General features: G+C 38.2%; 2 protein-coding genes across 2 annotated transcripts; one reads left to right on the forward strand and one right to left on the reverse strand.

Moving 5' to 3' along the window:
- Window positions 1-866: 866 nt before the first annotated feature.
- On the forward strand, window positions 867-27,872 carry TERF1 (telomeric repeat binding factor 1). The gene is made up of 11 exons (XM_032181141.1): window positions 867-1,032; window positions 4,098-4,193; window positions 5,694-5,824; window positions 7,056-7,142; window positions 9,245-9,394; window positions 12,114-12,220; window positions 13,874-13,933; window positions 14,023-14,066; window positions 15,171-15,235; window positions 22,179-22,327; window positions 24,972-27,872. The coding sequence occupies exons 1-11, from the start codon at window positions 867-869 to the stop codon at window positions 25,018-25,020; spliced, it is 1,104 nt and encodes a 367-aa protein (XP_032037032.1). The 3' UTR covers window positions 25,021-27,872.
- On the reverse strand, window positions 25,796-27,708 carry SBSPON (somatomedin B and thrombospondin type 1 domain containing). Its single transcript, XM_032180866.1, has 3 exons — window positions 27,450-27,708; window positions 26,822-26,912; window positions 25,796-25,986 (listed from the first exon to the last, which is right to left on the reverse strand). The coding sequence occupies exons 1-3, from the start codon at window positions 27,691-27,693 to the stop codon at window positions 25,806-25,808; spliced, it is 516 nt and encodes a 171-aa protein (XP_032036757.1). The 5' UTR covers window positions 27,694-27,708; the 3' UTR covers window positions 25,796-25,805.
- Window positions 27,873-27,985: the final 113 nt, after the last annotated feature.

Below are 27,985 nucleotides of genomic sequence, written 5' to 3' on the forward strand. Positions count from 1 at the left end.
CAGATCCGTCCCTTACAGCCCCCCTTCCTGCCTTTTTCCCAGGACATTTCACCAGCATCTCTGGGCTGCTCTTTGCCTGTGATCACACCCTCACTTAGAATCTCAGAATCATTAAGGTTGGAAAAGACCTTCAAGGTCATCTGGTCCAACTATCCCCCTACCGCCAATGTCACCCACTGAACCATGTCCCTGAGCACCACACCCAGCCTTTCCTTGAACACCCCCAGGGACAGTGACACCACTACCTCCCTGGGCAACACCTGCACTCACTCCAGCTGCTGGCAAGTTGCAGTTGCAGCACTCACAGCTCCATTCCCGGACATGCACACAGCACTGAGAGCCCCTTGTAGGACAGGTAGAAACAAACTTAATAAGATAGGAGTCACTGCACTGATCAGGCACAGACAAGTGTAGCAGCCAGTCAAGTATTTTCACATAACTATTTTATCAGATTTCCTGTTGGTTTTTTTTTCACATTTTTCCCTTCCTCCATATCCTTATCCTTTTGTTGTTGTTGCTTTGTGTGCCTTTTGTTCCTGCCCCACAAGTCCCCCACCAAGCCCCGTGCACCCCACAGCCCTGCAGCAGCACCCCCTCCGGGTCTGGCAGGCGATGGTCAGAGCTGCTCCAGCGACACAGCGCTGAGCTTCGCTCCTGGACGCTGCGGCCGAGACCTCATGGAGCAGGCCGGGAGGGGCCCGGGCCAACGGTCCCAACGGTTCTTAACGGTTCCTAACGGTCGCCCCCCCCCATCACCCGCCGCCCGCCCAGCAACGGGGCGGGGCTGGAGGCGGAGGCGGGCGCGCTGATAGGCTGCCGGGCGCGAGGGGGCGGGGCGAGGGGCGCGTTGGCGGGCGAGCTCCAAGATGGCGGCCGAGGGCGACTGCGCCTCAGGGGACCGTGTGGCGCTGGCGGCGGCGGTGGAGGCGGTGGCGGCGGGCTGGGTGCTGGAGCTGAGCTGCTGCTGCCTGTGCCGGCACTTCGTGGAGGGCCGCGCCGCCGAGTTCAGGCGGTGGAGGGCCGTGGCGCAGGGTGAGGGGGCTCCTCCCGTCCCTTCCCCGTCAGGACGGGGCTATCGGTTCGTCCCCTCAGCGGGGGCGGGTGGCGGCGCTGAGGAGATTTGGGGAGCCGCCGAGCTGCTGGGTGCTGAGGGAGGGCTCCGCTCGGCCTGGCTGCATCACCAGGGTGCTGTGAAGTATGCGTGGTGTATGTACCGTCCTGTTACAGAACCTGAGGCCTCAGCTGCTGGTGGCTCAGGGCTGCTGAAAGGTTGAAGAGGTTTTAGTAAGGAGATGCAAAAGTTAGGGTAACTTAAATAAACCGGGTTCCTGAGTTTACGTCCTGGCTTCTGATAGAATGCTAAAAGGTTTTGAAGTAGTTAGAATCCATCGGATGCAGGTGGAACAAAGCCTCATGGCTGGATTGTGAATGGAAAAGTTTGTATTTGAAATGAGGAACACTTAAGAGTGAGGATTTTTAATAGAACAAATTGTCTTGATCTCAGACTTGATAGATTTACAGTGTTTTTTGTTTTGTTTTTTTTTTTTTTTCTGTTGGAGAAGAAAAAAAAATCAGGTACCAGGTTAGAGCTTTGGAGGATTTTTTTTCTTAACCAAAGTAAAAGGTCAAGAGAATAGCAATAGGTATGATTTATTTAAATTTTTGCAAAGAACTGAATACCATGGTATGCAGAATGAATAGTAAAGAGATTAATATGAGAAATAGTGAGATTAAGAAATCTAAAGATAATGAAATGCACCAAGTGGGGGGCTGTTAGATTTAATTATTAATGGTGCTTCTCAGCCTTGGGGCTGCAGCTCAGTAGGAGAATTGCTATGAAATTTCATGAAGACAGATGGGAAGCAGAGACAAGGCGCAGACTGGAATATCTCCCAAGGAGAATGGGAAGACTTTAGGAGATTGTGTTAGTAGAAACAATTTTTACAATGAATGTTTGTGCAGAATACAAAGTTACACGGAACTGGGAAATAATAGAAAATCTGGAACGTGAGAGTTCATTAACAGAGGTGGTGCTGTAAGGTTATTAAGTCAAGAGTGTAATAATCTATGGAAAAAGCTATGTGCACCCATAAGACTGCATTAGAAAAAGCTTGTTTTGTTATTGTTGGGAATACAACTGTTACTCTTGTATACATCAAAATGAGACCCTACTGAAATACTGGTTGGCAGTCAGCCTGAAAGTCAGTTTAAACTGAAGCAAATGCAAAACTGTAAAAGGAGCTATTTTGTTAGGAGATGCATAATACTTACATGCAGCTCAGTACACTACCAAGTAGAAATAGTTTACCTGTCTAGGTAGTCTGTGGTTCAAAGACAGCATGGCAGCATTATGTGCCTTGCCTACCTTTATCCTGCTTTGGTGGGTCTGTCACCAGAACTAGTTTGTTTAGGTATCTACTTGGAACAGAGTTTCTAGATCTTCTAATGAAAAGCTAAGAAATTAAGTACGTTTGAGTGGCTATTGAGAGGGGAACAATTTATATTCAAGGGCACTTCTAACAAATGAATTAACAGAGAAACAGATTCTAGAAAAGCTTAATAAGTCCATGTCGATTAATATTTGTCATTTTACTTGTGAATAATTGGACCTATTTTTCACTCTGTAAACATATCAAGGTTTCTTCTCCTTTGGAATAGCTGTAAGGGAATTTAGTGCCTGTAATCAAGACTGCTTTGTGATACAATCCAAAGCACAGGACATTTTGTTTAAAAATGCAGCCCTGCCCTGAATTAACACTAGTGTAGATGCACCATAAAAGCAAATGGAGGAGCAGAGAAAGCTGAATGATTTCAAGCCACTTGCTAAGTTGAGCTCCTTTTTCTGTTGCATTGCTCACCTGCAGCCTTCTTCCTGCTTCAGAAACTCCCAAGCTCTGGCTCCATCTTCAGGGCATGGGGATCTCTAGCAACAAACTCACCATCCAAACTTACTGAAGCTGAACTGTGTTGCCTGCTATGGGAGATGCATAAATTAGTGGCACTTCACTGCTATTCTAAGCAGTATTGCTTTTTTTTTTTTTTTTTCACTTCCGATTTTGGCTAGAGCTTTTGCATCACCTGTCCTCACAGAAACAGAATTGAAAACGTGTTCTTCGAAGCCCAAATGACAATATCCTGCTTGATGGTAGATTAAGAAAACCCTGCATGATTACTTAATTAGTTTGTAATTGGATACTTATCCACTGTTCCCGAGGGCATGCTCATACGCTACTGACCAAGGAAACCAATGCATGTTGTGTTCTGGGTGTGTCAGGGCAAAACTGGGGGTGATGCAGGGGATGCCCCGCTGCACAATCATGGCTTTAGCTAGGCTGCCTCTGAAACGTCCTGAAACAGGGTGCTCAGTCTGCAGCTGTCTTAGGTGAGCAGCTTGACAGGTTCTTTGCTTTTCGTTTTGAATGTTTCCATGTTGTGCTGTGAAGATGAATTACTGCATACAGCACGTTAAAATGTAAAGTTCACAGTAATCAGCACGATGGAAATAATCTCACCGCAGCTCCCTGTCTGAAATATACAGTAATCCTTGTGACCTTCCAACCCCATGAGGAGGATTTCCCTTGTGGGTTTAGGTTTCTGCCTAAGCTCTGGTAGCTTTATTGCGTTTGGTCTGCCAGTTGCCACAGCAACGCTGTAAGTGTTAACAGTCTGCTTGGGGCTCTGCTGGGTGGGCACTCCATGGAAATGTTCTCTGGAGCAGATAGTTGTCGGTCTTTTCTGCTAAGCTAGTGAGCAAAACAAACTTTTATTTGTTTATGTAAGATACTGTAGTGTTAAGTTTTTGTTGTTTGTTTTTCTTTGTTTGTTTGTTTGTTTAAAAAAAAAGAGGTGATGCATCTTGCCACTTCTAAACTACTGTTGCGAACTGCAAGAGGAATACATTTTTATGGTCAAGTGCTTAAATATGACTTGTGTTCTTAGAACAGGGAAGAACATTAACTGATAATCTGCTAAATTTCTAATTAATTAGGGATCTGATGAAGCATCTTTAGTCTGATAATGCATTGTCTAGTATATTTGTAGCCACACTGTGGCACTGCTGGAGCAAGACTGACTTAACTTTTTCCCTTCTTTTCCAGCTGTTATTAATGGCTTCTCCAAAATAGCTACACATCAGAAAAAAATGGTGTACCTCTGTCAGCTCTTGATAAGAATTGCAAATGGAAAGAAACTTGGTAAATACTCTGATTTTTTTTTTTTTTTTTTTTTGGCCACTTGCTGTTTAAGTAGATCTGAATGAACTTGCACAGATGTGTATTAGATATGCTTTCACATTGCTTCTAATGTGTGTGTATGTATGTATATAAAATGGCTGAAATCTCTGCACTTAGACTGCTAGTGTTCCACATGCACCTGAGCTATATGCAGGACCGGCATTACCCTGTGATGATTTTATTGCACAAAGTTTGAATGCTTATATGCTGCATGTGCTTATGCTGGTCCAATTGTGGGTCTTTCTGTCACAGCAGCATCGACAAAATAAATATACTTGAGAAGATTGACTGGCTCTTAGTAAGCAATATCTGTAAAGTGCAGAGGGGGCGTTTCTTTCTGCAATTATAAATCTAGAAATTAAAGTGGGACAGACAGTAGGAGCAAGATACGGATGAAAAGCTTAATGGCCTTTCTTTTTACAGAAGGTCATAAGACTTTAGACTGGCATTTTGTCTTTGGGATTTTTATTCACTGTAGTGTCTTTTGTTTGGCTGTAAGTTAGCCACAACTCACTAATTTGGCTGAGCAGCTTCTGTGCCCATGCACAAGTTTTTGGAAGACTTCACTTCTTTGCTGCTTCATAAAACTTAGTGAGATTTAAGATTTTTAAAAGCAGTCTTGCCAGTATGAGCATTGAAGAACAAAGGTGTGTTCTAGCCTAGAAGTGCCACAAAGACTTATTTTTATAAAATTAAAAGCAGCTACTCTGCTTTAATTTAATGCTGCATGCTTGGAAGTGTTTAAGGCCAGTTTAGCTGGGGCTTGGAGCAAGCTGGTCTGGTGGGAGGTGTCCCTGACCATGGCGGGGGGGTTGGAAGTGTATGATCTGTAACGTACCTTCCAACCCAAACCATGCATAGGCTGTGTTTTGTCTGGAACTGGTCACTGATCCTGCTTGCTGAGAATGTTCCCAAACCTTAGTATTAGCACAATGACATGGCTGCTTCTGCTTTTTCAGTCAACAGTCCTGTGTTACGTTGTTTGAATTTCCCTCTCACTTTAACCTGTTCAAATACAACAAAAAGTTAAGACATGGTAATACAGAGAGATCAGGATTGTGCTTTGTTACAAATCCAAAGCAGCAATACTAAATGTTATGAAAATTGATGCCAAGCTTGTTGTAAAAGTATTATTAATACCATCCCCAATACATAACGCTAAACTTAGCACTATTTCAAGTAGCATTTTAATTGAGTGATAAGTAGAAGATGCATAATCTTTCTTAAAAATGCAACAATATTGTTATTAGCAACAACAGGAAGAAAGAGGCTCTAAAAAGGAGAAGATTCCTTCAAGTCTCTTAAACACACCTGAAAAAGGAGACTAAAAATTATTTGAGGAGAAAGGATTTGTAATGATTTATAGTACATAGGACTTCATTGTGTATACATAATGAAATATGCTTAGCTTCCTCCTTTAAGTTTTGTTTCAAATACCAATTTCTAGTTTTTTCCCCTAAGAATGCAATTTTGAAGAGGATCCAAGAATTTCACCTTTGGAATCTGCGCTGTCTTATTGGACTTTGCTTGAGAGGGAAGAAAGTAAATTTGATAAGCTTCATGAAGATATTCGTCGCTTGATTCAAATTCAGGTCTGTGTTATTTATTCAAAACACTTCAGGATGCTAGCTATTCATTCTGCTAAAACGGAGCTTGGGCTATGAACAATCCAAACTGAATTTTCCGAGTTTGTCCTGTTTCCAATTACAGTATAAACAAAGCTGTATGTGAAACCTTTCCCTATCTAGATTGGTTCCTGTTTGGCAGGTTTTGAAAGAATTTCAAACTGGGATAATTTGGAAAAAAAAATTATATCAATTGAGATATCAATTTCAAAACATTTATATCGAGCTTTAAAATATAGCTTGAATAGCTTTACTTTCAGATGAGTTTTCTTGGCTTATGAGTAATTCTCTGTATTATAACACTTCTAATTTCAGTGAGAAACATGTATAAATTTACCTGTTCCTGGTAATGATGGTGGTGGTTGTTTGTTTTTTTCTTTTTTTGAGAAATGTGTTTTGAGATTAAAAGTGCTCGGGGAAAAAAAAAATCTTGACCTGCTCTGAATTTTCTTAAAACTCAAACTTTCCCGTGATAAAATTGTTATATGTTCAGAAACACTTTAACAACTCCATTTTGCTGTTCTTTCCTAACGTGATAGAACTAAGTGTGGACGTGCTGTTTAACTGGAGTTAAGACAGAACAATTTATATTCATTCTTCTAAGTGTTTTTTTTATTTATTTATTTGGAGATAGCCACAAAATATCTGTGCTTAACAAGAAATAATTACCAGTTGTTTTGTTGTTTGTTTTTTTTTGAATCATTGTCTGAAATATTACATGCATAATCACAAATGTGCCTCAGTGCAATGCTGAATTGGATGTGTCCTCTTTTTAACTGCGTTTAATGTGACCACTTGATATTTTTATTACTGTTGCAAATGAGAGCACTCTATTTAGTTGCACATGAGGGATATTTCACAACTGTTAGGACTGAAAATGTCCTTCAGGGGAAGATGGAAGTAATGGTAAGGGAGAGGAAAAAGGTAAGTAAGGGAAAACTTGCATCAGTGCATCGGATTTGTCTTTAAATCCCCGCTCTTTATACAAGATGTTTAATATTATTTCAGAACTAACTGTAATAACTCAATAATTGTTGGTCATGCTTCTAAATGCATAGATTTCAGGATTTTGGAAGTCTCACAAAATCACAGAAGTGTGACCTCCAATTTTTTTTGTGGTGGTGGTGTTTTTTTGTTGTTCTTTTTCAGGCGAAATGTATTTCAGCTTATTTTATAAGTGTAACTATATTGCTTGTAGGTTGTAGCAGTCCATATGGAAAAAGGATATTTTAAGGAGGCTGCTGAAGTTCTTGAAAGGATGTTTACGGACTCGGAATCAGATAAGGTAGTAACGTGCTTTTTTTTTTTTATTTTAGGGGAGAAGAAGAGAACAGTTTCCCAAAGGTGGCAAATGCTACCTGCATAGCATTATCCTAATTCCACTAGGCGCAATCACTTTCATACCTGTGGCAGCTCTCAGTGCAAAAGGATATTTGGAGAAAGGGAAATGATAGAAATAATGCATGATTTGGGGGAGTAAAATGATTGCTTTTAGCAGCATTTGTTCTTCACTGTGGGCAGCAGCGGTCTAAACTTAATCTCCTTTCCCACTTTGAATGAGAGATGAGGAATTCTGGGAAGGTGATGCTGCAGTTTTCACAGTATAATCGCGCTGGTAAAGAAATGGTGGGTCCACTGCTCTAATTGGGCTGTTGACTTTTTCTGAGCCTTTGCAGCGTGGTCTTTGTCTTCTCCATTGGTTAGTGTTCTACAGACTGAATCACCAGAAGGAAGGAAGGGTCATTAGCGTCCATTACAGAGTGGATGTTGTTATGCCTCTTTCTGGACCAGATAACATCAGGGCCAGGCCCCTTCCTGGTTTGATGGTCATTGCTTCATGAAGATGCAAGTCTAAGTGCATGTCTGTTTAAAATAATAGCTAATGCACATGCCTGAATTTGCTGAAAACCCTAAGTCCACTTATCGTAATAACTTCAGCAACCTATAGACCATTGCGGTAATGGGGACTGCTTATAGGAAGCTGAAAAATAGAAGAAAGAAGCAGATTGTATATAGACTTTTGACCTCTCTTTTGAATGTGTACAGTGCTTGCATAAGTCCTTCTTTACTTGTACTTCATTTATCAGCTAAAAGATAGAAGTAATGACAATCCCCTCATTTTCCCCACCCTTGCATTTTGTGGAGGCAGAACATGATGCCTCACAGTGTGCTACACCATTGAGGAAAACAGGATGAAAAAAAGAACAAAGGACGGCAAGGGCTGCAGGTGAAAAGAAGACAGACAAAAATGCTGCCTGTATGTTCCAGTGGTATATTAGAACACGTGTTCTACGTAAATAGTAGTATGTGTATAACATTGAGATAAATTTTTCAGAAGATTCAGCTGTTCAGAAAATCACAGAATCATTAAGGCTGGAAAAGACCTCCAAGACCATCTGGTCCAACCATCCCCCTACTACCAATGTCATTCACTAACCCACGTCCCTAAGCACCATGCCCAACCTTTCCTTGAACACCCCCAGGGATGGTGATGCCACCATCTCCTTGGGCAACCCGTTCCTATAACTGACTGCTCTTTCTGAGAAGAAATGTCTCCTAATTTATAACCTTATTCTCACCTGGTGCAACTTGAGGCCCTTCCATCTAGTCCTGTCATAGTTACGTGTGAGAAGAGGTGGACCCCCAGCTCCTCACACCTTCCTTTCAGGTAGTTGTAGCCTGTACTAAGGTCTTCCCTGAGCATCCTCTTCTCTAGACTAAACAACCCCAATTCCCTCAGCCACTCATAGGACTTGGATTCCAAGCTCCTCATCAGTTTTGTAGCCCTTTTCTGGACACATTCCAGGGCCTCGATGTCCTTGCAGTGATGTAGGCTGAGGTAATAGTAGTATTCAAGTTGGTAAACATGAGTGCAGCCTGTGCACAAGTTAGATGCTGGCTGTGTTGCTCTCTGCATGATTCAGAGTGGTTGGTAGACAAACATAAAGTGATTAATTATGAGTACTTTTTTGCTTTTAATGCTGCTGTACTAAGTAGTCCGTTTCCTGAACACTGTAGACCTGTTTCAGTGTCAGTCTGCAGAGGCAGTATATGAGAAAAGAAACCCAGTAATGAGTGGCCCTTTCTGGGTGTACGTTTTGCTCCATTGACCACACTGCTTTCAAGGTTATTCATAAATGGAATGAAAGTGTGCATCTCTGGGAAGTTACACCTAATATTTGGTGAGCATGTAAACAAAGCAAACTCCTGGCATTGTGCCTAGTTCGCAGTAGAACCCTTTCAAACTGTAGTGTGAATTTATTCAGAAAACTACATGACGATCTTTTTTAGCTTTGTGTGGGTCCTATTTATCATAGATGTTAAGATTACTGCAAGATACATATATATATGTATATATATGACACATGAAAATGTGCTTTTTTTTAGCCTTTAAGAGTGAAGCTGGCAACCATAATCAAAAGCAAAGATCCATATATTCCCCTTCTCCAAAGCTTCAATTACAACCTTTTGATAAGTAAAGTCAAGTCTTACGTCGAACATTTCATGAAAGAAAATGAAAAAAACTTCTTACTACAGGTATGTCAAACTATTTTCAAAAACTTATTTCAAAAGAGATGCATACTTTCAAGGAAACTGTTTACACTAGGTTCAGTTACTGCCTTAGATGAAAGGAAAGCTTTGTCTTCCTATGGCTGATCTTATTAATTGGAAAAAAAAAAAGTTGAATTTATGATTAGGAGAAAGTTGGTAGGAATAAGACTCCAGAGGAAGAGGACCAGTTCTGATCTTAGAACTCCTTGAACGATAATGTAACTATATTTCATGTTTATTTTGCCTTCTTTAAGTCTATAAGACTTCTTAAATTAACAGTGAAAGATCAAGACCTGTTAATGTGTTTAAAAGCTTTAGGAATGTCAGAGGAGTTAGAGATTGAAAACTCTTACTGCTTTTTCCTGCAAATAAAAAAAGCTCCTTAAAACCCATCTTGCTCAAAAGTGATTTAAAATTGGCAAGAACAACATTCCTCCTGCAGTTCATCTTCAGGAGGATTGTGAAGAATTTCCCATATGTTTACTCACTATAAAAGAATATTGAGTCACTCAATTACAAAAACACAGACATCTAAAGGTAATAAGAGGTAAATTCTAAATAAACAAACTTGAAGTTCCTTTGGGGTTTTCATTTTATTACCAGAGAGACTAGAGAAACTCTCAAATGTATTCAGAGTATAATATGAGAAATATTTTTTTTAGTAGCTTTTACTCAGCTACCAGTCCTCAAGTTTATTTTTCAAAGCAATTTATTTGAATCTAAGAAGAGAGAGAGGTTTGGAGATGTCAGAGAAGGCCCCAAACTCCATACCTGCATACCTCCATTCCGGGGCTCTGTGTTGCTTCCCTACTGCCTGTATGCACATCCTTCTTACAGTCTGCACCAAAGTTGCAATATTCTTACTTCTAAAAAATTTTTACTTCAGCCTGAATTACTCCAGGATGTAGAGGATAGCACGGTGTAAAGAGTTCACTCTTTTCTGTACAATACAAATAACTGCTTCCCAGCAGTGTACACTGTTCTCTATAGAAAAACACCTTAGCTTTAACTCTTTCTTCTTGTGCCGTATGTGGAAATATAAAAGGTCTGTATTGCTAGGTTGTTCTCTAGACTGCCTTTTCTAGCTTACTATCAAGCCTGGAATCTACAAGGTTGCAGCTCCTACTGTTGATGAAATTCTTGCACTTCAAGAAACTTAGAGGTAAACTACCCTAAGAACAATCTGCAGATACTTCAATGCAAAAAAAAAAAAAACAAAAAAAAAAAAACATCCAAATAGGATCAGTCAGGGAATACTTATAATTTTTTCTGTGTAATAACTTAGTAGTCCTTAAAAAGAACTAGTTTTAGGGAGAAGTACAATTTGAAAGTTACTGTTACGTTTTAAAATGCATTATTAGTTAATTTTTTAAATTAAATCCTTTCTACAAGTTATTTATATGGAAGCATATTCTCTCTTACACTCGTGTTTTGGTACCATCAACGACTGTAAAGACAGAATTTTGAAAATTAACAGCTGAAAGATGTGGTAAGTTGAGCAGTTATGGAATTTCTGGGAGTGGAAGTATTCTGTAACCAGGAAAAAACTTTCAGTATTTTCATGTTTGAATTAATGAAATAGAGACTGCTTTTACATTATCTGTTTTTTACAAAAGTTGAGAGATTACGCAAGTTACTGTGAAGGACAAGTTAAGATTTCAAGAAGACTGAAAATTGGACAGATGACAGAAAACTAACAGGAGGCAAAATCAAGCCCTGAAAAGAATAAATGGATGAAAAATGGGAGCAACTGGCTAAGCAGAAAGAGAATTCATTCTGGGCCTGCAGTGAACTTGTCAACACTGAACTGTTATGATTTTTAGTCATCTTTGAGCACTGCTAAACAGATCTCCTTTCGGGTTGTGTAGACAGTGTTAGAAAGTGGTTGGCTCTGCTTAGTAATTATGGTGCACAGATAGAGTTTTTATATCACTTCAGTGGTAAGTAGACCTTAAGATAGTAGAGAAGAACATTAGTGGCGAAGTAGCATGAATGACATCATATAGACTTTTTTTTTAAGGTGTTGTTATATCCAGTAGATAAGAGGAACTTTGGGGAAAAGTACTAATCTCATAATACTCTAGAAATTTTATAAAATAATGGACTATCCCTCTCTCCTTGAGAAAGGAGGAAGAATCATCTTAATTTGTGGCTAAAATAATTTAGGCAGGATAGGATGTTAAAATATTTTTTGTGAATACAGGAAAAGTTGTTTTGCAAGCTTAAAGTTTGATTGGACGTACCTTTGAAAGTGTTGTAAGTATTCTTGATCTTGCCATGCTCTAACATCAGTGTAACTAGATGAATGTGTGAGGACTGTCCGTTTTCAATTTGTACTCTAGTCTTAAAAAAAAAAAAAAAAAAAAAAAAAAAAGACTTCAGAGTACTTCAGTAGTATTTGCAGTCTTGATCTCTGCAATGTATTTCACACATCATCAGTATGTTCAGTTCATATAAATATTACTTGTGGCTTGGACTAAAATTTCTCTGAATTACTAGCTGGTAAAGATTTTGATGGATTTCAACCTACCTCATTACAATTGTTCTGAAACAAATTACTTTAGTGATAATACCCTTTGAAGGGTCTGTGGAATAAGTACTGTTAGTAAAGCTAATGCAGAGTACACTTACCTAAATAGCAGCTTGTATTAAAATTAATGTACTGGCTGCTATAATTTTGAAGCATCAATTCCATTTCTCACAGGCAGCCATGGCACAGGTAGAGTCTAAAGGACTGGAAGCAGTAGTGTTGCAGAATATAACTGTGAAAGCCAGTGAAGAGGAAGAAAATGATTTGGAAACAACACAAAGGTATGTATTTAGCATTTTAGTGTTGAGGGGCTGATGAGATATAACCCTGTCAGGCAGCTCATTGCCACTCAGCTGCTCACGTACTCACCCCAGGTGGGATGGGGGCGAGAATCAGAAAGGTAGAAGTGTGAGAACTCAAAGGGTTGAGATAAGGATAGTTCAGTAAGCAAAGAAAAAGCTGTACACACAAGCAAAGCAAACCAAGGAATCCATTCGCTGCTTCCCGTTGGCAGGCAGGTGTTCAGCCACTTCCAGGAGAGCTGGGCTCAACAGATATAACGGCTTTGTGGGAAGACAAACACCATCACTCCCAATGTCCCCCCCTCCCCTCCTTCTTTACACCAGTTTTTGTTGCTGAGCACAGTGCCACATGGTGTGGGACATCCCTTTGGTCAGTCTAGGTCAACTGTCCTGGCTGTGTACCCTCCCAGCATCTTGTGCACCTCCAGCTGGCAGGACAGCATAAGAAACAATAAAAAGTCCTTGTCTCTAAATGCTGCTCTGCAACAACTAAAAACATTTGTGTGTTAGCACCATTGTTTCCATCAAAAATACAAAACAACATCATGTGAGCCTCTGCAAAGAAAATTAACTCTGTCCCAGCCAAAACCATGGCAGGAACATGTTTGGATAGTAACTTGAAACCTGTAGAATTAAGAGTAAGTAGAAGGAAGGACATTATATTCCAAATCACTCTCCAACAGAAAGTGAACTACTAATTTATTCTCTATTTTTAAGTATTAGCCTTTCTGTAGTTGTTATTCTTGGCATTTTACATCAGATAGCTTGGCACTGAGTTTCAATACTTGCTGAAGATGCATGATTTTCAGTTTAAACAGCTGTCCGTCTTGTATAACAATAAAAACATTGGAATGCTTCTTAGAAGTTTTCCTTTACACTTGATTGAGCTCGTTTTAGTCTTTAATTTCAGACTATAGGTCATCTGATGAAGAGAGAGAACAAGGAAAGGAAATTGTGTTACTTTTTTCCTTACAGCTAAATGCAGGATCTACTTGCTTAGTGATTCTGCTATTATGATAAATAAATATGTAGCTTCATAGACAGAACATAGGGTATGACTCTGGCAATGTGAAACGTCAAAATAAATACTTTTATAAGAAGTGCTGAGGAAACTTGAAACATGTTTACCTTTTTACCCCTTTGACTGTCCTTTAAGTAATGCTGATATTCTAGGTTTATTGCCACTTGCTTTTCCACTTGTTTTTGTGGTTTTTGGTCAGGATAGAGTTTGTGTTTCTGCAGTTTTATACCTACAATACTTAGCATGATTTAGTTAAGAAAACTGATTGATGTAGAATGTACAAACAAACAAAAAGTAAGGTAAGTAAAATAAATGAAATGCATCATATCTTCAAATAAATGCATGTCATGTTATGGAAAAGTTTAAGGAGTTACTTCTGTAATTGCATAATTTTGTAAATTTCTGGAAGGAATTATTTCACATGAACAAGTTCTGTGTTTTTCGAGACTTTCAGTATTAGCAGTAGCATTATAAGTAAGTAGATTGATGTAGTTAGCGTTTGTATGCCTCTGTTTCTGTAGAGAAATCTTGGGATTTTATTTAATGTAAATACTGTTGATTCACATCAATGGCAAGTTGTTGTCTAGGAAATTATTTTTATTTATTTTAAGATTTACAGAAGAGCAACCAAGTACTACAAATCAGTTACCTGAAGATGCAGCAAAATCAAGGTAAAAATGATTTTTTGTGTGGCTTCTGGTCATACATGCTTCATGATTATTTTTTTTGTATTTTTACTTCAGTTCTGTATTCTTTGCAGGCGTCGTTCTATGGGGAAATTCAGAGCACATAGCGTTCTTCAGAGTGAGTGTTATCTTACTTTTTATACTTTCAAGATAAAGCCATGTCAGACATTGTTTTTCCAAATGGGTTGGTGGTTTGATAACTGCTCTCCAATATGATTGGATTCTTACAAACATGATTACGGTGAGAAGAAAACTCCTGATTTCTGTCTGCAGGTTTCTGCATGTGTGGAGTGTTGCTGCATTTACAAAATGTTTTAAAGTTCCCTGGCAATTAATTTTGCAAAATCATTCTCTGTTTTCTGTTATGCTGTGTTTTTTGTTTTGTTTTACTAGATGGTATTCTGTACAGAAGAAGGTAGACATAGTAATAAGACTTGTCTCTTTTGGGCGCCCAACCTAGATAACATTGGGGTGACGGAAGGAAAGAGGCTGTCTGGCAGAAAAAAAAAGAAGTTGTAGAGTAAAATGCAGGGTTAGGCTGTTCATGCATCATCCTGGTACTGTTTTCCTAAAAGCTTAAGTCATGGATTTTGTCACACCTACAAGGTTCTGAAAATCATTAGTACCTGATTACCACAAAGAGATGATGTTATAGCCACACATGGCTAGCTGCTCTCTGACATATCTACTTGTCTACCCACAGTTATCTGTTGCTTCTGTTGTGCTTGGAAGGGTGAACTGTTAGGATAGCATGGTTACTTGCCTTAGAACCTCACATATCTTCTATGGAAAAGATAGAACCTATGCAAAAAGTATAATATTTCTGACCACTGGTTAATTTCTATTCTCTCTACCTAAACTGAAAGAGATGCATATAGTAGGAATATTTTTTTTTTAAGCGTAAAATAAAAATTTTTCATTGGTACATAGCATTTTTTACCTAATTGCGTAAAATAACTCTTCTGTGAGCTCTGTCTCATACAAAATAGTCACTTTCTTGAATAGAGTACTTAGTCTTTGGACTAAGGCGAGATTATGTGTATACATATATAAAAGTATATTCATATATGAACACTGAAATTTTACCACTCTGTCCAAGCATATCAAAACAGTACATTGTAGTCTCACATAATTGTTAGCATTTGAAATAGAACTGTAGAATTGCTAGAATGTACTGCTTTAATGTTGACTCCTTATCTATCTGGATGTATGTTGTTTCTAGGTCTGAACAGCTTGCAAAATGTGGAAGAAGTTGTAGATAGTCGGAGTTCTGGCCGAAGAAGACAGGTTTGTATTTGATTTCTATTCTAAGTAGTGAGAAAATGAGTCTGCCCTGCAGTAGATTTTTTTTTTCCAGCTGTATTAGACTCAGCATTCAAAATTCTTGGGTTTAAGATTCTTTACATTATTCAAGCTGTGCTATATAGCTTCTGGGACTGTTTAACTTCTAATTTCTGTCTTAGGGGGAAAAAAAAAAAAAGTATTTCTGATACTATCTCAAGTATTGTTGCTAATGCTCATGAGATTTGAATTTGTTCAAATATTATTAGCGCTAAAACTTAGTCTGAGTCTTTTTAGATGTTTTTGTGAAGTTGAAAACGTGCAAGTTTTTATTTAAAAATAAAAAATAGTAAAACTTTGTGTTAAAGAATTTGGTATGTCATTTGCCCATAAGACATCAAAGATGTTTTTCTCCAACTCGGAAGCTGAATAGAGATTTAATAACTTAATAAATCCAAACTTTGTTTGTCTGAGGTATTTACTTAAACTGTTTTGATTTTATAAGCAAAAAAAAAAAGTAGATTTTTATAATGCTCCATTTCAAATAGTCATTTGAACTCTCTTCATGATTAAACCTACTCCATTATATTCAGCAATTCTGTAATTCCCTACAGGTGAAAAGTACAGACGTGTATTCCTTCATAGAAGTGAATTTGAAGCTGATTTGATTTTAGGGATTAACTGCTACAAACTGAGCTTGTATATAGCTCATTTTCTTCATTTATGATAAAATGATAAAGCACTTCTGAACAAAATTAATATTAAATAAATGTATTCCTCTTAAGAGAATCTCGTCAGAAGTAATATGGAGTCTTTCTGTTAACAGTTTGTGCCATTAACTAAATGTGTTCATTTTGGTGCAGGCTGTTTCATTCTTCTGGTGTTCATTTTGATACTTAACTTTTCATATAATACCAAAGGATGAACTGGCTTATGTTTTCTTTTCCAGACAGTCCTCAAGGAGAGTTGTAATTATTCCTATCTTTTTAAGAATTTTTAGTGAAGTTGAAGAATTGGTTAAATCTTCATTTGTATTCTTTCTTCAAATTGGTTGAGGTCCTAATGAGAGTTCTAATGCTGTTAAGATACAGTACCACCATATATTGGAGGTTGAGCCCCTAGCTACATACATGTATAAACACGTAGTTCTTTACTTTCTCACAAATCTTAGGAATCTTTACATCACTGAGAGTCTCTTTAGCAGTTGCAAATACAGTCAGTGCCCTAAAAACCTTAAAAAAATAAAAATAAAAAATCAATGCTCACAGGATTTGCCTGTTGCATTCAAAAGCATAATAAATGTTTTTTTCTATTTCATACATGGACAGGTATCTTGTCAGCCAGTTGCTGACAGGCATGCACACTTCTGTCAGTCTTGTTTACAACATGAAGTTTGAAACTAGTTGGACCCCAATTGACACAGAATTAATGACAGCTTTATATTCATGTATTTATTTATTCAGGCAGTATTTACTGAGATGGCTACAAACAGTGAGTTGAGACCTCGGGCTTGTGCACAGATCTCATTGGAAAAAAAATGCTCAATGCTTAATTCTGTTATTCTAAATTCAACCTTATTTGAAATGTAAATTTATGGAATGTATAGAAACCAATAGAAAAGGGTATCTGATAGTGAAAACTCTGAAAAAAATGTAAAAGCTTGAAAGAAATTAAAACTCAATCTGAACATTTAGAAAACTATGCATTTGCTCTGATATTTATGCCATACTAGTGAGACCTCATAAATATTGCGTAGAAAGCCATGATAATTGGCCTTTTAAACAATAAATCTGCACCTCTGCTTAATTATCTGGGTTGTATAAGATAGTCCACATGCATGAAAGAATGCTGTGAATGTCAGAGCTGTTGACTTCTAGAACTTCCTTTTCCATCCAGTCCCTCTTTCAATGTTGGCATTGTTTGCTCTTGTTTTGTAAATGGCATTTCACTGCAGTGGTTCAGTGCCCGTTTACAGCCTTTCATTGCTGCGTTTTCAATTAACGGCATACAGCAGTCTGGAGTGCTATTGAAAGGAAACGTACGTTATTTTCTCATTCCTAAATTGAATTCTTACGGGATGCAAGTGTCACAAAGACGTCAGGGAGCTGTTTGTACTCAACCTATTCTCTATATGTGTATGGTCAGTCCTTGGAATTATCTAAAATCAGTTTGACAATTTGCTTAAATGTCTGAAAAATCTGAGTTTTCAGAATTTAGTCAGACGTGTATAGAAAAAATCCACATATTTGAACTTGAAGAAAGTTTCAGAGCAAAGAGTCCCAGCATGCACAAGGGAAAGGAGATAGCTAGAACAAAACTGGCTCTGAGGCATAACAAGATCTTTTGATAAGGGATGGTGCATTTACGCAGGCTGTCTGGCAAACTGAAGTTTGCTCTGCCAGCGTTCTGAGCTAGCCAAAGGTCAGATTGCTCTGGGCCAGGCACTGTGATTATGTTAGCTCAAGCACAGTGCTGCTTTATGTCTGGTCTCTCAACCAGTCTTGGTAGCTTGTAACAGCAGTGCCGGAGTCCACACAACTGCCATCCCAGAGCACAGTCAGTTTGTTGGCATGTGTGGGGAGACAACTTACTGATCAATATAGCTGCTTGGTGAAGAGGGAAAAATGGGTCAGTTTCTGATTTACCTGTACAGCAGGCTGCACAGTTATATGTTAAAGTGCGGAAACTTGTCTGCAAAGAAAGCCTGCTGTTACCAATTTTAAAAGCAGAAAACAAAAAAAAAATGTTAACAGCAAATGTAATTAATCACTACAACAAGTAACAACAGTTGTGATTGTCTCTGTGCTGGAAGTGTTTGAATTAACCGGTGCAGTAGGTCAAGCGTAACTGTGGTACTTGAATAAAGATTATACTTAGGAAAGTTTTCTGGCGTGCTGTGAAAGGAGATGATCTAGATGATTTCAATGGGTTCTCTGGTCTTTTAATAATAGTTGTGGGTTGTTTGTTTGTTTTTTAACACAATACTGTCAATGCTGATGTTGCAAAAGATTTGTGGAACACGAAGTGTTGGGTAAAGGAGGTATTTTTGATAAAGGGTAGACAATTTTAGGGAAGTGTTAGGTTTCTTTTTACAAAGACAGCTAAACTACTACCACGCAATTCTTTCACTGGCTAGTCAGTGAGGCATGTATCAGGGATCATGGGTTCTTGAAAAGGGCACCGTTAGTTACATTAAGTTAGAACAACTTTGAGATACAAAGTTTGTTGATATTCATGTACCTCAGCTTGAACTGTGTGTAGATTCCAAATTTTCACTTGTCGCGGAATAACCAGAATACAACTTTGATCAGGTTGAATGTTATGTCTCTTCCCCTGCAGTGACCCCCCCCCTCACTGTTGCTTCACCTTCATCAGGATAAATTCAGGGGAGTGAGGGTGCAGCCAAAGAAAAAGCTGTATATGACAGAGCTGAAACTGTCACCTGGTCATCCCCTGTGCATGAATTGTTGTTCTTAGAGCAGAATCTTTTAAGGATCTGTAGATGGGTTCTTGGTCCTTAGGGAAGGAGAAAATGAGAAGGGGAAAAAAAAGTATCTCCTTGGATCAGTGACTTACCAGAGCATCCTTGGACCTGTTGTGGCACTGACAGTTGTACTGACTTACCCTGAGCTGCCCCGTCCAGCCACCTCTTTTTCACAAGCAGGATGGGGATGCATTTCTCAGATGTCAGGAGTCACAAGAGATTTACATTTCTGCTAGGTAATATTTGCTGAGTGAAGTGATTTGTTCCCTCAAAATTCACTGATTTCCTTTATATTAGTTCTAGGATTTGGCTTTATCAAGCTCAAATCTCTGTAAGCTGAGGCTGTTCATTTACATGTATAGCTGTGCATTTCTGTTACTATCTGATTCTTCATAGATGGGAAAGCTCAAATTGCAGAGTGCTCAGCCTGAATATCTTGGGTCTTCCTGCCTAACAGGCAGTACCACTTATCCATTTGATAGCTAAAAGTGATATATTACTAATGAGGAGGTCTTGTACATATTTTAGTATACTTCTCTTTTCATACCCCAATGACAGACTGTAGCCACTAGACCTTCAGCTTGAGCCATCTACACCTCTTACTGTTCTTATGTTGTGTAAATGTCTTTTTTTCTTCAATTTTTTCGAATTCGCCCATGGATTTTACTAGCACATCCTCCCTCATATAATGCTTTGTAAGTTTGCTTAAAAACTTAATGCTGTAAGCACATTACCAAAGGATCAGTCCCCTATCATATAAGGAGCATGGGTGTGTGATGTTGGGAATACTCACAACTTGGCCAGATCCTGCTCGTTTCCAATTTGTTAAAGGATGTTAGGAGCAGCTGCTTCCTCTAGCAGCTCCTGCCCACCTCCAGGAGCCCAACTCAGTGCACCTAGAGCTGTGGAGTGTCTGTACCACGTGGCTGAGGGACATGGTTGCAGCTTTCCCAGTTGAAGGTTCAAGTAGTAGAAGATTAAAAAATACATCCCACTGAATATGGTGTGCCTTAGGTCCTCAGGACTGCACACAAGCAAAGCAAAATCAGGAATTCATGCACTTCTTCCTGTCAGCAGCTAGATGTTTAGCTATTCCTAGGAAAGCAGGGCTCCATCATGTCTAACAGTTACTTGGGAAGACAACATCCCCATCCCTCTTCCTCCTTTCCCCCAGCCTTTATTCCTGAGCACGACGTCATAAGGTATGGAATATCCCTCTGGTTGCTTCGAGTCACCTGTCCTGGCTGGGTCCCCTCCCATCTTCTTGCGCATTCCCCCAGTCTGCTCACTGGAGGGCAGCATGAGAAGCAGAAAAGCCCTTGGTGCTGTAAGCACTACTCAGCAACTACTAAAATATTGGTGTTATTAATACAGTTTTTGTCACAAATCCAAAACACAGCACCATACCAGCTACTGTGAAGAAAATTAACTCTATCCCAGTCAAAATCAGTGCAGTTATGCAACCCATTCTTCACCAAAATTGTCGGATAAACAAGATACATTAAATAAGAACAGCAATTTCAATTTTTCACATAATGAGGCTCTAGAAAGGACACGCTTTTAGAAATAATTCGCTCCTTTGTTAATTAAATTGTGCTTACTGGTGAGATTATTAGTTGCAAATGCTTCTTAACTAGTTAGACCTGCAAAGGGCTATGATACTTTAACTATTTTGCTTCATGTTCAGTCACATAGAACAAAACTAAATAATTGCAGTGCTTTTGATCACTTGCGTGTGTAAATTTGCTGCTATGAACAAAAACACTGACTTTTTTTGCTGGTGCACTGCAATTCCAAAATGAGTAAAGCACAGGCACTGGTGAAATGCTAAAGAGAGCTTCTTGGCTATAGTTCTGGCAGTCAAGTTCTCATGACATACACAAATACATGTGCACATCATGTATTTGTAGAAGTCCAGCAACTAGAATTAGATTTAGATTTTTGTGTTGAAGGTGCTGGTATTCAATGCCCGCAAGAGCCCAGTGAAAACTTACCATTTATATCTGTCATGACTTACTGTGGTCTGTGAGACCATCAGGAGCAGCAGGCTTTCTCCGGTGCAAGATGCAGAAACGAACACAGATAAGTTAAATGGAACACCTACAGAGCACAATTTTCTGTACTTCTCAGCTCAATCTCATTAAAATTTTGAGCTAACATTTTTTCTGTAAGTGGAGTCTACACTTCAGATTTGGGGGAATATATCTGAACAGAACACATTATCAAGCTCCAATTTGAAATAGAAAGTGATCCTTACTTTTTAGGTATATTTTTCTTAAACAGTTGCTCCAAATTCCTTCTTGCTCCAAATTTCTTCTTTATTTGTATAGATGTGCAGTCAGTTTGTCTGAGGAGGTGTACTTAGGATGCATCGGTATGATTGCTTCAGTATTAAACAAAGAAGGATTTGAAGACGTAAAAGATTAAAAAGATTATAGTCTGGTACAATAAGTTGTTTTAAAATAGTTTCTTTAAAGTTGTGAATTGCTATTCCAGAGTGAAATAATGACTACGTATGACTATATTAAAAATGCGCTGGTTAAAAATAAGATATATAAGATCTTTAATCTTTTATTACCTATGTACATTTTCCTACAAAGCTGCAATATTTAAAAAATATATTTTTTTTTTTTATCAAGTATTAGACTTCAGCTTTCTTTTCTGTGTGTACTTTTAAAATTGTATTGAGATAGTTGTATTGAGAAACAACTAAGGAAGAACTGCTACACTGGAGAACTTAGATGTAAGGAAGTGCTTGTAGATGTGTAACTGCAAGTAATTTTCTCTCCTTTTATGAGAGAAATGGCATCACTTAGAGGTTAAAAATCCCGTGAGTCAAGACAGTGAGACTTTAGTAGGCTTAATAAATAAGCTAAAATAGGTGTTGATACCTGTCATCAGAGGGTATGGCTGATGTCACTTGTAAATCTGTATGTATGATTTTGCTTCTATCGGCATTTTAGCTTTAGGAATTGTTTTTTCTCAGCACACTAAAATTCCATTGTTGTTGGTGAATGGTGTCAAAGTTCGTAGTTTGCAAGTTAATCTGTCACAAAATGGTTCTTCTTTTGTGACACATGCTAGGATCAATCAGTCTGTCTTGGCTCAATTAGCTTACAAAGTAAAATTTTGGAAAGCATGTTTGAGTTGAAGCCAGACTTTGCATGCCGCCTTTCTGGTTTTCAGGATTTTTTTCCTCCTGTAACTTGTGAAATTTGAAGCATGAGTTTTTGTTCTAAGTGATGCCTGCTACTGTGTTTTAACACTTGAGTCATAACCTTTCTTGTTCTATTTAGTGTCAAGTTATGGTGCTCAAAAGAAATCAAAATGAGCCTACTGACAGTTAAAACTTATGTTGTGTAGTAACTAGACAGCTATATAAATACTTACATATTTGCTACAAGCTTTGTTCTTACATGAATATCTTTGTTTCAGTATCCTGTATTTTCTCTGTTCTTCCCCTAGCCATGGACTCTTGAAGAAGACAAGAAACTGAAATCAGGAGTAAGGAAGTTTGGAGTGGGCAATTGGGCTAAAATTCTGGTCCATGGTGACTTCAACAACCGAACTAGCGTCATGTTAAAAGACCGTTGGAGAACACTGTGCAAGATCAAGTAAGACTAATTTGGGTAACAGGAATCAACTCTTCTCGAGCTTTCCTTACGTAAGGATCTTGTTCAGCTTTTCAGAGTAACTTCTTTTTGTCTCAGAGTCTCCAGCACTGTTGCTGCCCTAAAACATGAAACAGACGTAATGATGACTTAAATATAAAGCCTGGTCTTCTATCTATATGCGAGAGGCGGATTCATTTTCGAAATGTGAAAATTCTTATAGTGATTGTGAAATTAATCATACATAGGGGTCTTAAGTAACTGGCAATGTGTTAGCTTAATAGAGGCTTTTAATAAAGAGTCAAGTGTTCTGTAGTTTTTAAAGGCTTGTATCTGTAATCAGATGGAGCTCTTTATCGTTTTAGTTTCTACTGTAGTCATTCCAATCTGTTTTCACCTCACTTTGAAATTTCGGTCAGACTTGTCATCTCTGTCAGTAAGTCATACCAAAAAATATGTATGTATTGTTATTGCTAATTTTTCTGTTTAAAAATATAGTACCCCATGTAAGTTTATGTTTATAAATATTAAAGGTTCTCTGTATGAATCGGAGGGAAAACATGCTGGGGTATTTTTATTTATTACTTTTTTTTTTTTTTTTTTTTTAGAGTTAAGCTTAAGTACTAGAAGGAAGATTATTTTGAAATTATTTCTATTAGCATAATAGCAGTTACTATCTTGCAGAAGAGAATGGAAAAGATACGGAAGTAACAGCATGATACTAGCTCTTAACTTCTCATGACTATCTTGTGCTACCTACCCTGTCTTGAGAAGTGGCATTCTTCTGGACCAGCAGAGAAGGGGAAGCTCCTTTCTTAGAAAGCCAAAGCGGGACTCTGTTCTGGCACTGATAGCACAGCCCATGAAACAGGTTCTATCTTACCTACACTCTCTGCAGCACTAGCAAGCACAGATACCCTCTGATGGGTAGCTGCCTGCATCAAGGTGTCAGTTGGTTACTGTAACTGTCCTGTTCGAGAGACTGTAAGAGATGGGTGGTGGTGCTATGCTGCCTCTCTTGCTTTGGATTGTATGGAAAAGAATTCCAGGACCTCAGGAAACACACACTTCCCACTGTCATACTAGTTTGAATCTAGAACTTAAATATCACAGCATTCTTTTAAAAGTGGAATCTCTTCAGGTGTTTTCTGGGTTGTTGTCCTTGGAGATTTTACAAGAACGTATTAAGGAAAAGCATCCATCTGAACTGGTCATAATAAAATAAAATTCTCAGAGGTGTTCTTCGTGGTTACAAAAGAAGAAATACATTCTTCAGGGCAGAAATGTTCATGAAGTATTCAGATTATCTCTGCACTTTCTGTTTTGTAAGCCTGTTTGCATTGAGTTTAAATGGTTAAGTATCATTAGAAAGGTTTGTGTACTACTCTTAAATGTGGAAAGGACCTGAGACGGATCACCTTCCTAATTCTTGCCAACATGCTCAGGTTTCTTTTTGCAACTGTGGCACGCAATTTCTTTTAGGTTCCACAGAGATACTGCGTGCCTTAACAGTAAACTTCGCAACCTTAAGGCATCGTTTCTTTTTAGGACACATGGTGAATTTCAGAAGCTTGATAAAATACGGATTATGCACTTCAGCAAGGAGTGTTAGAGCAGCTGTAAGCCAACAATTCAAAACAAAAACAAACATAGCAGGTGTGTGACAAGTGAGACCTGCAGTGTGCAGTCTCTTCAATGGCTGTAACAATAATTCAACACAAATAATAGGTATTAAAACAAGGATTTGAGCTACATGCATAGCATCTTTGCCTATGCTCTAATATTGTAGGTTTCTGTGTTAATCATTGTACATGAGCAAGTTTAACTACGAATAAGTGATTTTTTGGCTTTTAGCCAAGGCTTTAGTCATGACTGCTTATTCCTAGATGCAAGATTAATTATTATTTTTTTTTAATTGTAGCAAGCAAATTGCTGTAGCAAAATTCTAGTCAAGGCAGATTAAATAAATTACCATTCATTAAGGAAATGGGTCTTTTCAAGACTGTTTGCTTCTTTGCAGAAATCTTGTTTACGTTTGTCTGCCATAAAATTCACTTTGTATATTAGTGATATGAAGTCCTTAGTGAGACTACTTCCTTAATGACACTGACTACTCTCACATTTTTATGAGGGTGGCTGAACATGGAAACAGCAATGTAGACAAAAAATACTTACCCACTTGCAGTATAAACAACTGTCTAGATGATATTGGGAAGGAACAAAGGATCTAAACTGAAGCCTGGTTTTAGCTCGCAAACTTTCATTTTTATTCACCCTTACAATTTAATGATGATGGTAACCATTCCCAGAGCTGAGAACATTTGACTGGCTCACTACTGAGTAGGATTGGTGCCTGTGAACAGGACTATAGCCTGTAAAGAATGAGAATCTTAGAAAAAGAAGCTACTATGGTTAGAAACATTAGCTCTTTAATTACAAACAGAAACATAGGAACTTGCTTACAGCATTCTAGTACAAAGATCAGTCTTAGCGTTTTGTATTCAGGCAAAGAGCTTTGCCCAAAATACTTCTTCCAAAAGTTTGACTCCTTTAAAGTTCATTTAGGCTCCACAAAATACAGCAGAAAGATGCAGGGTTTTTTGCATTGGTGTTAATTTTCTTATTTTTTGTTGTTACTATTTTAAAGGTCTTCTAAACTTTTACGTAAAAATAAAGCTATGCACAAGGGGACATGAACACTGTTCCAGTTGCCGAATCTTCTTCCAGGTTCCTTGGCAGCGAGAGTTGCCAACTGCTTCCCAGCGTAAGATTTTACCTCTGAAATGTGATAATAAGTGAGTAATTACAAATTAATGTGTTTACAAACACACACAAAAAAATGTTTATTTCATGTTAGTAGGTTATGTTCTATAATGTCGTTTGGGAGTAGATTTGCCTAACAATGTAATATATTAATTAGTTCAAAAGCATTTTGAAGACTAAGATGTTCATTATACTTGTAGGCATTCTAGAGCAAGCACTAAGTTCCTATGTAGAGTATACAGGATGATGGGTTGCATAAACAGTTGTATAGGTATTACATAGCATGCGTCTTAAGTGATAGATACATGGAGATAAGTATAAAATATATAGATTAAGTAAAAACACGTTACAAATGTTAAATGCCTTCATTCAATACTAGTGTTCTGGAAACAGGATTATGGATTATGGCAGAAAACAGACTTTTTTAAGTAAGAGTGCCCATAGCTGTAAAAAGACCTCTTGCACTACAGAAGTTGCAGTTTCCCCATATGATAGTAAGTAAAGCATTCACACTGAACTTTATATTGCAATTACCAATTTTATCAGGGTGTTAAATACATCAGTATTTGAAAATTTTGCAAAGTATTTTACACAGCAGTTTCTGTGAAAACTGAAATCTTTAATTTTTTAGGTATAATAAGCACAGCTTTTAATGTGACCTTAAGTTCTGCATTGGGTTTTGGTACAGAAGAATGCAAAAAAAAAAAAAAGGTTCTCTTTACCCATCTGCATTATGGCCATCTCCAGAACAACGATGAGTGTCAGTGTTCATAGCTGGAGGCTGGCAAGCCACACATACAGTATGACCTTCTCGTAGGTACTGCATCCATCGAGCATATGGCCGATTCTCCAAAGCACAATAGTGTGAAAGTGATTCAGTTTTAAATTCCACACAGTAACTGCTCAGAAAGAAAAGTATTAAATTAGCTGTGATTGCTAAAGCACAAGCTAGATAGAAACTTTAAATGTACTTATATATCACACAGGTGGTTATTTGTGAAGTGCAGGTTAGACATCCTTGTTGCTAAAAAAAAAAAAAAAAAAAAAGTCTGTTTCTGACCCTAACCTGAGCAATGACATCTTTAAAACATTAAGCAAATTGTTTCCCACATTCCATGCCACAGTCCAATGCTTTATGTATTATCTCATTTTCTGGTTGTGTTCTGTATTCTTAAATTATGTTGAAAAACAGACCTCAGTAACCTGTATTTTTTTCTTCTATGAATACTAAGAGAGAAAATGGGAGAGAAGCTTTAAGAATACCTATCAGCTTTACTGTTCTGGGGAGAGCAGCATAGGGAAAAGCATTATGAGCATTACAGAACCAGTGACAACCCTCTCTACTGGTAAACAAGAGATTTTTATTGCTTTTCATGTCAATGTTAAAAACAAGCTCTTGAGACCAATTGCATCCAGCCTGTTTTGTTTGTTCAGAGATCTAAGTCTAATTTCTCAGGCTTACACTTTATGGATATTACTGAGTTTGGGTTTAGCCTTATTTACTGTTTGCTTTCAAAAGCTTCTATCCTCAAATTTGCCACAACCCCAATACTTGATTCCGGACAATTAACAAGTAACAAAGAACATCTAGAAAATGCAAATGAACTGCAGGAGAGAAAAACAGTACAAGCTGCAGCTTGTTGAATTACAGCAAATTTAATTATATTTTTCTTTGTAGCCAGCTGTTGGCTATGGAACAAGATGACCCACATGCATATATGATAAATAGATTACCCAGCTTCTTCTTTGTCTGAGGACCAGGAAGAAGATGCTGCTCGTCGTTTTCTTTCTTTACCATATTCAGAGGTAGTTATGAAAGCAGGGACTGAGGAAGAAAACAGGCAGCAAGACACAGCTGAGTCATATTTCAACTACTGTAACAGTAGGTAAATGAATCAGAGCTTGTGGATGGTGATGCTGTCTGGCTTTATTGGAAAAGTGATAAAGTGTTAGCAACATCAGGCTTCGACCTCCTTCCCTACTGCTAAATTCTCTCCATATTAAGAAGAAATATATCTAGCAATGACTGCCATCTAGTCCATGATGAGGAAATAGGATGGGCTGGAATCCTACAATGACTCTGTTTCCTGTTTTGTACCAAGTTTGTGTTCTAACTGCACAGAGATAAATTGATACTTACTGCGGGGCTTAAGAAACTGAAGTAATGTTTGCAGCTTAGTTGTTTACTTAAATGAATCAAGACTGAGTAGCAAATGACAGTAGAAAACACGGTTTAAAATTTTATTTTTAACCAAATAGCTGCAGACTGTTGGTTGTTTGTTTTTTTCTGTACGTTTACTTCAGTGAAAACAATGAAGGCTCTGAGGGGGACAGGTGTCCAGATAAAGCAAAGAGAGAATACCATGTTCGTGTCCGCAGTCCTGGCCCTGGTGAGTCAGGTATTCCAGGCAGCCAGCCTTCTCCTCCAGAGCAGGACACGGTTCCCCACCGTTTTTAGGTTCCTGTTGTATGTAGCGCCTGCGTAGTCGTAGGTTGGGTTTGCACTGCTCTGCACAGCCACTCCAGTGACTCCACTCCCCAACAACGCATGGCAGAGCTGAAAAGCAATATTGAAATATCACGAGTAAAGACTTCAGTTTTATCATAAGTGCTCTCAAAAGCTTAAGTAATGCGACCGTGCCTGTTTTTTTGCTTTCTTACTTGCAATTTAGATTTTGTTTAGTCTCAAAGCAATGCGGGGATGTGTGTAGGGTTGTATTTCTGTGTTTGTACTGATACAGTTATAGATGTTTAAATGTTCTAAATAAAGCGTTTAAAAGTGCAATCTCAAGGCCTTTTTTTGCTCGTTCTCAAATATAGAATAGTCCACTGGATATTTGAATTTTAGTTCACATGGATCGCAAACTTCCTCTGAACTTAACCCAAATGTCTTCCAAA

Source organism: Aythya fuligula, chromosome 2, assembly GCF_009819795.1.
Source record: "Aythya fuligula isolate bAytFul2 chromosome 2, bAytFul2.pri, whole genome shotgun sequence".
NCBI classification, from domain to species: Eukaryota; Metazoa; Chordata; class Aves; order Anseriformes; family Anatidae; genus Aythya; species Aythya fuligula.